General features: G+C 35.0%; 1 protein-coding gene across 1 annotated transcript; it reads right to left on the bottom strand.

Annotated features, from left to right (window-relative positions):
- Positions 1 to 443: 443 nt before the first annotated feature.
- On the bottom strand, positions 444 to 12,974 carry LOC147293098 (uncharacterized). Its single transcript, XM_086233776.1, has 11 exons — positions 12,894 to 12,974; positions 11,539 to 11,730; positions 10,343 to 10,871; positions 8,734 to 8,884; positions 7,245 to 7,355; positions 4,923 to 5,571; positions 4,550 to 4,792; positions 4,032 to 4,101; positions 3,298 to 3,467; positions 1,717 to 1,783; positions 444 to 988 (listed from the first exon to the last, which is right to left on the bottom strand). The coding sequence occupies exons 2-11, from the start codon at positions 11,674 to 11,676 to the stop codon at positions 837 to 839; spliced, it is 2,280 nt and encodes a 759-aa protein (XP_086089902.1). The 5' UTR covers positions 11,677 to 11,730; positions 12,894 to 12,974; the 3' UTR covers positions 444 to 836.
- Positions 12,975 to 13,266: the final 292 nt, after the last annotated feature.

The following is a 13,266-nucleotide window of genomic DNA, read 5'->3' as shown; positions in this document are numbered from 1 at the left end:
TACCGAAGTGTTATGAAGATTGTGTTATTTGTGAGTATTGGGAGCACAAATTTATTCACCAAGTAATATGATATCGTACATGTATTTTATTGGAAATAAATAAGGGCGAAAGTAAGCTTAGATTGGAATAAATAAAACCCCATTGAAGGGTAAATTACTTTGACAGTCCAAAGAGTTTGTGTAATTATTCATGTCCCCTTTCAAAAAATATATGAAATTGGCCTCATAGAATGTGTTGATCCATTGCAACTAGCCAATAATCTTAAGAACAATAAATAAATAAAAATAGTAATAAGAACAAATTTGGAATGTATGATTCCTTTTTTCATTGTCAGAACTTTGGAATTCAACGTTGAGGACCGTTCAGGTCCAAGTACCACCTAGGAGAGATGGGATAATTTACTCCATAAAGATGCTATTATAATTTTAATTTTTAGGTCAATATAGAAATGGCATGGCTAGACTTTTAGATGCAGATATTACAACTCAAGAGACTACCATGTATCTTTAATTTACAGGCTCACAGCTCTGATAGCTGTGATTTGAATGGTATCTCAAATTAATCCACAGCTCTGATTCAAAGGCCTATTTTCAAAAGTTGGTTCCATTTACTGGATGGATTAATTTACAAAAATGGTTCAAATAAGAGTATCTTTCTCATGGGATAGTTGAAACAAATAGCATTTTTAACCTGTAGCCTGTAGGTGATGGTATGAGAACTCTATTTCCTTTGACTAGTCACTATACTGAAGTCTGAAGCCAAACAAAGAACCCCAAAGTAAGCTATATATCTTAAGCAAAATGCAATTCCAATCTTCAACACAAAGGACCTATAATTACTTCTGCGCCTGGCCTGCAATACTTCGCAATTTCACCAATATTTGTGCTGCAGCCGATTCCCTTGCTTGACGAGGACTGGAACACAGGTCACTTCCACTAGAGCACTCAAAATCCATCCCTTTCACTGTCACATTAGCTTGGAATCCACCTTCCAAAGACAAAACAAACATCAATTTTTACTCTGCATAGCAATCATTATTTAATTTACTAATGCATGACAATTCCTGATAATTTTTTTTTTTTTTTCATATAAGATATTCTTGATACAATCATGATTCTGTGATGATCTTCTAGACATATAAGGTACATTGTCAGTATAATTTCCCAGAAAGGCAGAATCAAAACCCTACTACAGAATAACCAATCTATAATACTTTTTCTGCAAGTTCTAATCAAAGCAACAGCTTTACATGGAAAACACAGCTGTGAGAACGGAAAGGAATATCCTCGACAAAAAAAAGAATCCACCAGCATTTATGGAATCACTTTTCAAGCTTTGGGTTTTCAATTTTCAATAACATGCAGCATTATGAACAACCATTTGATGGATCACAGAAACAAACTTTGTAAAACGTTTGATGGATCATGGAAATAAACTTTGTACATTATAAACTCTTAAGAGTAACAAAGAAATGATTAATCTCCAAATATGACACCGCAGGCACATTGTAAACTTTGTAGAGTAGCAAAGAATCCCAGGGACAGTCAATATGAGAAAATAAACTGCTACTTGATTTAATTCAAAGTTGGTAGATCCTAGTAAATTCATGAACAGCTAAAAAACCAATGGTGAAAAACCAGTCATATACATCATCCTTTTCTTTTCATAGGAAAATCATCATATTTAAGTAGACGGTTTAAATTAAACAACCATACCATCTGATGAGGATACATGATAAGTTGGTAATATCCAGTTGTTTTTATAACAAACACCATCCAGTTCCTGCGAAGTGGAATAAAAATGAGTGAGGACTCATAGAAGAGCTGTAGACCCCTATAATGAATATCAACTAGCAGAAGGTCCAAGCAGACAAACCAATGGTTAATTAAATGATATTTTGCAAGGCAGTTCCAATGCTCAAATGAATACATAAAAGGAAAGATAATAGCTTCACTTCCATGCAGATATACACTATGACAGGTCATTCTGGAACAATAATCATCCAAAGAAGCCAAATAAGAAAAACCCAACATGCTTTTATTTCTAAATGAACCCCAAAAATCAGTATGAATCAACTGAAAAGGAGAGGTGATACAATTATCCTATCTAGGAAAAAAGGAAAAACAGAGATGTTTTCCTAACTGACATGCTTCACACTCCTGAGGGACTCAAAAAGTGGACACAAATGCTGGATAGACTTAATGAAGGATGACCAAGATGATAATGCAACAAAAGGAGAAGCATCCACTTGTAATGCAACAGAATGGGAAGCCATGGAATCTAAAGGGCCATCCTTCTCAAACCACCCCCCCCCCCCCCCCCCCCAACACACACACATCAATCCTCTCCTCTTCTGTAATTTTGAGGTCCAGAAAACACAACCAGGTGGGAAGAATGTTACTGATCAGTTAAGGGCTTTGCTTTTGTAAGATGAGGCCACGACCAGGACCTGCATCACAGCCCCACCATGATCTCTACTACTGTCTAAGGCATGAGGTGGGTCCTTGAATACATCCACTAAAACCACCATGAGTGTTACCCTGAAAGGCACCCCTATTACCAGGATTGCAACCTCTAAAAGACCTTGGATTCCTAGGTCGACTTGTATAACTACACAAAGCAGAAAGATCACGATAAACCAATCAAAGAAGAATTATCATGATGACCACAGCTGAGGATGAATGAAGTAGCTGTGCATATACACTACTCAAAAAGGCACATCATATTGGCCTGCCAAGATTTGGTCTTTCAAAGACTGAAGAGACAAATCAAGACCTGAAAGAAATTTGAAACAAAAAATTCGTCTTTTAGTTTCTTCAACACCTGATGATATTACTAACAAGGCTGAACAAAAACATCAAAAACCTAGAAAATTCTACATCCCAATCCACATTCAGTAAGAAGAAAGGAAAGCCTTTGAAATCTTAGTAACTTATGCCAAAATGTAACTCTATCCCATAAGAAGTCCATTGATTACTAACTTGTATACTAAATTTTATGCTATTTCTCACTAAGCAGACGACCTAAATTTTTTCCAAAACTCCACAATCCCACAGAACTATTGCCTTTTTCCCTCCCCCAAAAGTGCAAAAGGAATCAATCAATATGCACATGGATAGAGAACCACCCAAAAAATTTCTTATACTTATTTTGAAGCGTTAAATATGTTTATAGGATGCAAAAGAATTGAACCTTCAAGATGTGTCAAATAGGATTTAAATAGAATCCCTATTTATTGATAAATTTTCAACTCTCAATTGACATATGCAATGAGAAGTCCAATAACAGAAACTTGCCTGGCATGGATTTTGAATGTTGAGGACAGCCTCTGACAACCTCTTCCTCTTGATATTTTGAGGAGAGCATTGGTCTTCATGCAGTCGCTGAGTCCTTTCACTTCTTAGGAGTGCATCACTACAACCTTCTATAATGGACTCTAGCTTCAGTGCCAAATCATCTTCACCACCTATGGTAGTCAGAAAAACAGATGCACAACATTATGAAATCTTTGCAATTCCAAGTCTTTACAAATCAATAAATTATATATGTAAAATAATGTTCAAGACAACAGCGTTTCACCATGTGGCACATGTCTAAGTTTCAAACACAAGGACAAAGGACACATGTATTTGAACTTTTAAGTGATAACAAACAATATCATACATCAAAAAGACAAGGCTTTAGTAATCTCAACTATACATTGCCTTGTACTTTTGTGATTTGAAATCATAAGAAAAGTTAGAAGCTTGTTAGGCTTGATTTAACACCACCACTGTTTTGATTTTTTTATAATAGCATATTATGGTTAGATTTTAATTATTTATTTACGCTGCCACCAGCCACCTTATGAATGCACTTGCCCTGGTGGGTTTACCAGACTAGAGCTGAATCCAGTTTAAGATCTTGTTGTGATTGGATTCTCCCTTATACATTGTACATTTGAGTATAAATGTGTAAGAAAAATGAGAACAAGATGGGTGGGTAACACTAAGTAGCTGAAATACAAGAAAAACTTGAGAGCAAATAATACCATTTAAAATTGTCTGGATTTTTTTATCACACCGAGCAATCTCATCTTCCATATTGCGCTGCTGAAGAGACTGCATGGACAAGCAAATGAGTCTAAAATATTAATAGAAAGAAGCTTTGTTTTTAATTCAAGAAAATAACTAGTAAAGCAAATATGATTATGGCAGAAGGCTAGGCAAGACACTATTTCGTATGTCCATTGAAGAAATATGTAGTTAACCAATCTAATTATTGAGGACATCTGATATACAACACTTTGAAGGATGTAAGTTGCAAACAAAATGGCACCATTCAGATTTGGTGAATGTGATCAGACTAATAATAACTTTACTGGTGCCAAACCACTTAATGCATATGTGCTCAGGCTACTGCCAATTATCTTATATATAGACGACATTGAGTCAACTAGACTTTAGAATAATTTCATCCAACAATCTCTGAATTTACATTCATACTATGAGTTATTATTCAGAAATAACACATCCTAAGAATTATTACATCAAGAGAAGAAAAACGTACCAGTTCATCCCTTCTTTTCATAAGAACTTTCAAAGCAGTTTTTGACAACATGTTTTCTTTAGAAGCTATAGAAATCTGTAATCTGTGAAGATCTTTACAACTGGATTGAAAGGTGACAAGGGCACGACCACCTACACTATCTTGATCTGATGAGTTAATATAACAGTTCTTGTTTCCAGCAATGACGTTTTCAGGTCTGCACTCAGTAATGAATGGCTTTGTCGTCAAGTTCACCATGTCAAACTGCCCACCCAACAACAGGCTATCAGATGACATAGAAATAAATCTTTCTTCAGAAAAAATAAACAAATTTAAACAGGTGAATTCTTGGCTTGTCTAAAAATAAAACAACTGCCCACCCAACACCATTTACATTAGCTTTGTCTTGGCTTTTGTGAATTTCTGGCTTTTCTGATGAGACCATGGAAGAGTCATCTACCACAATTTTCTGAGGTTCATTTAAAGCATTAGCCAAGCCTGTCTTGCAACATCCACTGGCATCTTTCTGCTTCGATGATTGAGGTTTAGAACTGCTTGTGTTGTTTCTAAGATCCTCTATCATGACACCATTTACATGGGACTTGTTTTGGCTTTTCTGAGGTCCATTGAAAGCATCAGCCAAACCTGTCTTGCAACATCCACTGGCATCTTTCTGCTTCAATGATTGAGGTTTAGAACTGCTTGTGTTGTTTCTAAGATCCTCTATCATGACACCATTTACATGGGAATTGTTTTGGCTTTTCTGAATTTTTGGCTTATTTACCTCAATTTTCTGAGGTCCATTAAAAGCATCAGCCAAACCTGTCTTGCAATATCCAGTGGTATCTTTTTGCTTCCATGACTGAGGTTTAGAATTGGTTGTGTTGTTTTTAAGATCCTCTATCGTGACACCATTTCCAGGAGACTTCTCTTGGTTTTTGTGAATTTCTGGCTCGCAAGGTCTTTCAATCCTCTTAGGGCTGCATACATTTACATTGCCCTCTCCTAACCTCAAATCTTGCAAACCATTTGAGAATTCCCTCCTGTTGGGGAAAAAAAACACATGCCAGGTAAATAAAGGACATTTGAGACATCAATCTTATGTCATCTCTAAATCAAATAGAGAACACAAAGACAAAACTTTCCACATTCCCACAATCCCAATAATGAAAAGAGAAACCAAAAACTTTCCATGGCTGATATACTTTATTTATTCACACAGCGAAGCTACAAAAGTTCATTACACCATCAGTTTCATCGCTAGTCAACCTCATGTGTTTTGGCAATTTAAAATCAATTTTACCAAAGAAATAAACACTCAGGTTCTTCTTCTCTCTGTGGCGTATACAAAACAAAATGACATAGGATAATTAAAATCCACAAACTTAGAAATGGAAAATCCAAGAGGTGATCATTTGACTGGAAGTTCATATTGCTGAGCCAATGCATCCCATGCCAATAGGAATCTTTTTTTTTTTTTGTGAGAAGAAATGAGAACTTTTATTAAAAATACAAAGTAAAATAAAAAACAGAGTGGATCAGGAATCCACAAACTTATAAAGAAAAAAATAAAAGTAAAAAACAAAACTGATCTCAGATAGGAAAAAACCCAAGACATCGCCCCAGAACTAGTCTCACTGCACAACAGCTAACACATTCAGCATAATAGAGGATATAGAGTGTGCCCGAAAATCAGCCGTAACTGATGCCCATAAAGTAGCCCAAAATTTCGCTCGCTCCCAAAGAACTTCCACTTCAACCCCCTTATAATCATCGAAAATTCTTCTATTGCGCTCCATCCATAAAACCCAAAAAACAGCCAGCACCAAGCATCTCCATAGGGTTTTTGCTTTTTTCCCCTTCCCTAAGGCCTGAAAGCAGATACTCAAAAGCTCAGAACAATTTTGTGGTATTACCCATGAAGCGCCAACCTCCCTAAACAACTTCCACCACAATTGTAAAGAGTAAGAGCAATGAAGGAAAACATGGTCCACACTCTCCTCCCCCGCTTTACATAGAATGCACCATTGAGGTGAAAAACAACTAAAAGGCCTCCTCCTTTGAACAAGATCACAAGTGTTAACCCTCCCAAGAGCCACCAACCAAACAAAAACTCGAACTTTAGGAGGGACTTTTGCTGCCCATATTTGGGGATAAGGAGAAAATGCCAATAGAAATCTTGTGTGTCAATGAATTGAATTTGTTCCAAATATTCCATTTTCTACAAAACAAATGGTGCTACCAAAGTTATGTGGTACCATGTCAAACAAAGGCAGGGTAGCTAAGACCTGACAAATGGGTTCAAAATCCAATTTCATAATAATATGCCTTACCTATGAGCAACGGGAAACATTAATCTAAGAAAGAGTAAATGACAAAAATTACAAGAAAAAAATATTTATGATTTTATGCATGTTACACTCCCGAAAGCATATTTTTAATACACATTTATATTTGTTTCATACAAAATAAAGCTCAGCCAAATATTTGTTATCTTAGAACATGTTTCAGTCAAGCATACGAGGCAATAATAGCATCATGTTTAAATGGAAAATGAATATCCAAAGGATTATAATTACTACAGTACTGAATCTTCAGAGTAAATGACAAATATTTTTCCACAATGAAAATGCTAGAAAACCTGCATCGAAAAAGCTACTATGCTCAACAAAATCCAGTGACAAGTAAATTATGAAGATAAATAAAAATAGCACACCTATAAAACCAGTCTAACAAAATCCCAGCATAAGGAAGCACATGGAAGTACTCAACAACTGGTGTAACTGTCCAGCTGCTGGAACTCTTCTGAACCAGAGGACCCTGCAGACTACACAATTAGCAAAGAAATAATGTTAGCATCAAGGAGGGCACAGTCGATAACAGTAATGTTATAAATCATCACTGTTAAGCAATCAAATACAAATCCTAATATTTACAAGCCCACTTCATGAATACTTGTAGAAGGATCTATACTTTCTTTGCACTGAATTTATCATACATGATGGGTGCTTCCCCCATTGACTATATAATGGCACCTCAATTTTTTAGTTAACAAAAGTAAAACATTATTACGAAATGTTTAATTATTCTTTTTTTATCAAATCAATCTTTCTTGTAAATTACAAAATTTGTTGGTTTACTACTCCCAGAAGCTTAAGTTGTTAAGATCTGGACACATGCACATATTTTTTCTAGACACATGCACATATTTTTTTCTAGACACATGCACTCATTTTTTCTAGACTTTCAACTAAAACTCTATGGGCGAGCTTTATATGTACCCACTCACTAGCTTTTATATGGCAATGGCATTTAATGCAATTTTTTTTAAGAGCATCTAATGTGTGTTTTTTCTTATAAGAGCATTTAATGTGATGTCAATAGTCTAACCTTCATCAAATCGGTGTGTGAACTTGTTTAAGCAATTTGATTTGATCTGGTTTAAGATGGACGAAATTAGATTAGGGAGGAGTCTCCGGACAAGGTTGATTTCGGGCCTTGACTCATCTTAGGCCCTTAGATGGATGGGACCCTTTTTCCTCTATTCCTCCAGGATTTTATGGGCTACACTTTTTGGGCCATAAGTAGGCTGACACTTTTTGGGCGTTCAGGAAGCACTGACCAACAACCCTTAACCTAGTCGGGCTTTAACAGGCCCCTGGGAAATATACATAACAAAACCAATTAACCAAGGGACCTAAACCAAAAAGTATGTATTGTTATACTTTCGACTGAAAATAAACAATATCATGCACCATAGGTTAATTAACTATATATCTGCATGTTCGAGGAGACAAGTAGAAGATAACAAAAGCTGGAAATAAGAACGAACTTTAGTTTAGAAGCCAAGCAGCAAAATCTTTTAAAAGAAATCAGAAATATCTGATAGTATCCATCACAAGCAAATAAGAGATGTGGAAGGACAACATCTAATACATAATGTGAATTGGAAGGCTGATAAACTACTGAAACTTGTGATTAAGAAGTACATTTAAAGACATGCAATATCCAATAGAATGCATTTGGATTGGCATTAAAACAAGCTAATGATTGACACATGAAAATTCTAATGCACCCCTAATCCATTCCCCAAAACCAAGTGATGACATGCTTTCCACCTTAACCACCCTAACAACACCCAAAACAAACCAATGGATAATATAAAAAAACAAAACAAACCAAGAAAGCTGTTCCTAGAACCATACCTGTCAATAACATCTTTAATAGGAACTTGAGTAATATCCTCATTGACTGATTGGGTGCACTGAATTATAAAAACCCAAGCAGCCGCCTTTTCTTTACTCACAGAAAATCCAACATGGCTTTCCAAGACCAGAAGATCAGTTGGATTAATACCTAGTCCATTTACAAAAATCACATTTATGTGTCAGCTAATCCTGTTAAACCATTGGAAGCAGAAGAAGGTATTGGCAAACACGAATTTGGCTACCTAGAAACAGCCAGATACAGTGCTTAAATTTGTAATGTATGAGCCTTGAAAAGGTTTTCAAGTTTGTTACAATGATTCCAAATAAAATTTTCTAAGTAAACTCCTACAAGGCCAAATTACTCCTCTAATTTTTATGTTAACTTATAGATAAACATAAACTCTTGCAATACAATGCCCTTAATAAATTTACGACGGCTCCTCTTCCATTTCTTGTGTCAATTATAATTGACTAAGACTTATATGTTAAATCAAATCACCGCAATCAAAAGCTTTATGTTTACATATGGAATTTAATTTCTGTTTTGTAAAATTCTATATAGAAACCATACTCCATCAGTATATCTTTAGAAGAAATAAAGTCTAAAACCTTACAAATCAAGCAATTCTAAACAGTAAAATTCTATATAGAAACCATACTCCATCGATATATCTTTAGAAAAACATACAGAAATCAAGCAATTCTATTACAAATGGTTTTGATGGGCTGTTGTAACAAGCACAACAGAAACAGATTAATCATGGAGATGGGAGAACAGACCTCACAATTAGCAACAACGAGTATCCATAATTTATGACAGCTTTTGAGGCTCTGGTATAATATTACATTGAATAAAATGAAAAATAGTCATTGCTAAAGCAGGCAAAGCGCACAAACACTACTATATATAATGTCTGGGGATAATTTTTAATGTCTATAGGATGTTACCACCGGTTTGACATCATTTTTTGTTTTTATTTTTTAATAGGTTGCATAGCATATCATTATTCATAGAACAATTAGATTCACTTCCTTAAAGTGGGCCAAGATGATTTAAACGTATTGCATCAAGCATCATATATCATATTTAATTTCAAGCTGAATTCCATTTATGGTTACATGCATTTAAGACAAAATGTGAGATACACGAGTCATTAAATCCTCTTTCAACATAGAGAGCAATACTTTCATTATAATCTGGCTGTGCCTAATAGCATTTAAGACAAAATTAATATACAGTGAGATAACCAAGTCATTAAATCCTCTCTCAACATAGAGAACAATACTTTCATTATAATCTGGCTGCACCTATACGATTTTGCAATATGAATTATACAGTAATATTAGTCTATTAAAGTTAGTTGAAGAGCTTCAGATTCAAATTTCTATATATCAGTTTCCTGAATTGTTAAAATGAGCAACCAATTAGCATGTACCTTGCCAATGTTTCCTTGTACAATTTTAAATGAGATTTACCAGAGAACATAATGGGTAGCAGTTTGCAGCAAAACAAACGGCAGAATAGATCAGGAACTTACAGAAAGGTAGACGGGTTTCCCTGAGGTTCACACATCTACAAAAGTAGTATCTAAGGAAAACTGCATACCTGTAGCTTCACTAACAGCTGAATATGCAATTTTCTGAAAACTAGCTTCATCAATACTTGATTCACCTCTTGAAGGTTCTCTAGTGACTCTTTTCTTTTTGTTTACAAGTTTTGCCTCTGTTGTATCTTCTGAACTATGGTCTGTGACGCCCAAATCTTTTTCAAACACTGACCAAACCCCCTGGGTAATGGAACTAAATAGCAAGAAGCAGTTCTCCTTCTTGGAGTCAATTAAGAAAACTGAAACTTTGGAAATTGGCCATCCCTCTGTGTTCGGAACATCCTTTGATACATCTAAACTTAAAGATATCTTGCATGCATCCATGATTGTTTTTTCTGTTACAGAAAGTTGATTCTCATGGTCATCTGATTCAGTACCACTGGACGACTTTTGCATGGTTTTCATATGAGCCAGCAAGGCTGGTTTGAGATCCACAACCAACTTGCAAAAACATTCAAAATCCAAAACTTCTAGCTTCGGACATTGCTTTCTGTGGTAATAGTTGTATAGTAACACAACAGCATGCACCTAAGGAAACCAATTTTACAAGACAAACAAGTAGTTAAAAGAGTGGACAGTTACAATTGCATGGATTTATTTGTTTCTTTAAATGTATATGTGTGCCTGGTACCCATCCCCCGCCCCCCTTCTCCCACCCTCCCCCCGTGGCACTCACGACCAACTCATTAGTTAAAATGCTACAACAGCATTAGTCTTTTCATGTGCTTCTATCATCTAGTCCAAATATTCAACACAACAGTATTTCTACTGAATGAGAACCAACAAAATTTGGCCATAGGTACAAATTGTTGGAAACCAAGTTTAGCATGTTTTTATACTTCTTGGTTATTGTCATTTATTAGCCTTTATTATTGTTTGACCTCTAGGGGTATTTTAGTCACAATTCTATTATAAACATATACATTTAGTCTGGCATTGAGCCAAGCAATTACAGCCTATGTATTTTATCTTTTAATAGTTGTTGAGTTACAAAAAATATTGCCTAGCCGTGGGCGAGAGGTCCCCCATCTAAACAAAGCTACAAGATATTAACTTTATTTCATACAGTGTACAGTATGAAATTATGAGAAGAATCCTAGATCAATATTTTTCTCTAAGAAAATTTAACGCAAAACACAAGGTAAATTGTTTGACTAATTAAACACAAACGCAGGAAATGAAATAAGAACAAGACCTGTTTCGCAACTGATTCTTGTTGAGATAATGATGGGATATCCCGCAGAGAAGATTTTGCTGGAAGTATTGGGTCAACCAAGTATTCAAAAAAAGCACGAATGGCGTCCTCAGTTGGACATACATCCGAAGCATCCATGGCCTGATCAAGAAGTCTTTTAACCACCACTTGCTCTTAGATGTTTTATGTTCTCTAGCAACAGTAAATTATGAAATTGGGTTTCAGACAAGTTCTATGAAAGAATCTCAAAACAAAAGTTCATATACACACATACATATAGACTCGTACTTATTTATATGTAAAGATATTCAACACCCAGTGTAAAAATTACGCCAAAATGCAGATGTGCAGTAAACAAGCAAATTCCAAACAGTTTTAATCAATGGCATCTATTTTGAAGATAAGGTATGGCACTAATGAGCTCACCATATGCAAATATATCATATACTCAGTTTTTCAGTGAAGATGCATACAAAAGAAAAAATGTCATATATTTCATCCCCTGGGATCAAATGGAACTTTCAAACTTAATCTAATTCAATGACTATATAGGAACACATTAGGTTTACATTGCAAATTTTCACCTGCACCAGTCGCATATCCGTGGGTACTTTGGATGCACTGACTTCAACATCACCAAGATAGTACTTTTCATCTACTTGTTTGCTTACAACAGAATTTCTAAGAAAAACTCCATCATAAACCTCAAGTTGGTTTTTTTTTTTTTTTTTCCTTTTTATAAGTTTTAAGTAGATTCCCATCTCAATCCATAATCCACCTTTATAATCAATACTACTTAGACTATGGAAAACATAACAATGGCAAACACCACAACAATAGCAAAGACTATGGAAAAATTTTTATATAATTTCCCAGAAAAGCATTCAGTAAATACCCAAAACTGAAATAACAAAAAAGAATTCGTTTTTAACTTTTTATACAAATTACAGGGAAGAATAAAACAAAAATATTAAGAAAAAAAACAGATGAGAAATTAAATTCAAATCACTCAGACATACATACATACATGTGTGTATCAACCCTAGGCCCGTAATAAAGCTCACAATGTAAGATACAAAAATTTCGTTTTTTCTACAAATTACAGGGAAGAATAAAAGAAAAACATCAACAAAGAGGAAAAGTTTTCAGAAACATATATATATATACATACATACATGTGTGTGTATAAACCCTAGGCGAGTAATAAAGCTCACAATGCAAGGTAAATAAAAACAAAATGCAGATGAGTAGAAGAAAATAGCAAGATCAAACCTTTATGGAAAAGAAGAAATAAAAGGGAACTCTTTTTTTTTGTTTTTTATATCAAAATAAAAGGAAATTTAGTAGTGGGTTACCAAGTAAAGAAGCAAGCAAGCTTGGTTGGCCTGAAACTGAGTTGGGAATTTGCAGAGACGAAGCGAGTGAGCGGAGCAAGAGTGTCTGAGTCGGACCAAAAAGCAGTGAAGCACAGCGTGTGAGTGACAGAGTGAGTGAGTTTTCTCGTGTCTGGACTGTGGGGTCGGTAGTGTACACTAGTACGGACGTTTTAGTTCTCTGTCTTTATTGCATGGCCATCCCAAAAGTTTCATTTATTTTATTGTTTCACTGAAATTCCTAACTTACCAGCTTTAATTTGATATAATAATAATTGTCAAAGCATACTTCAAATCTTTTCAATTACACTTTTTCCTTGGTTAAAATGTTACTGACGTGTATGTAACATTTTAA

The sequence above is a fragment of the Dryas octopetala genome, chromosome 2 (assembly GCF_963921425.1).
Source record: "Dryas octopetala chromosome 2, drDryOcto1.1, whole genome shotgun sequence".
NCBI classification, from domain to species: Eukaryota; Viridiplantae; Streptophyta; class Magnoliopsida; order Rosales; family Rosaceae; genus Dryas; species Dryas octopetala.
The sequence above is the reverse complement of the archived record's forward strand: the minus strand, read 5'-3'. Positions and strand labels throughout refer to the sequence as shown.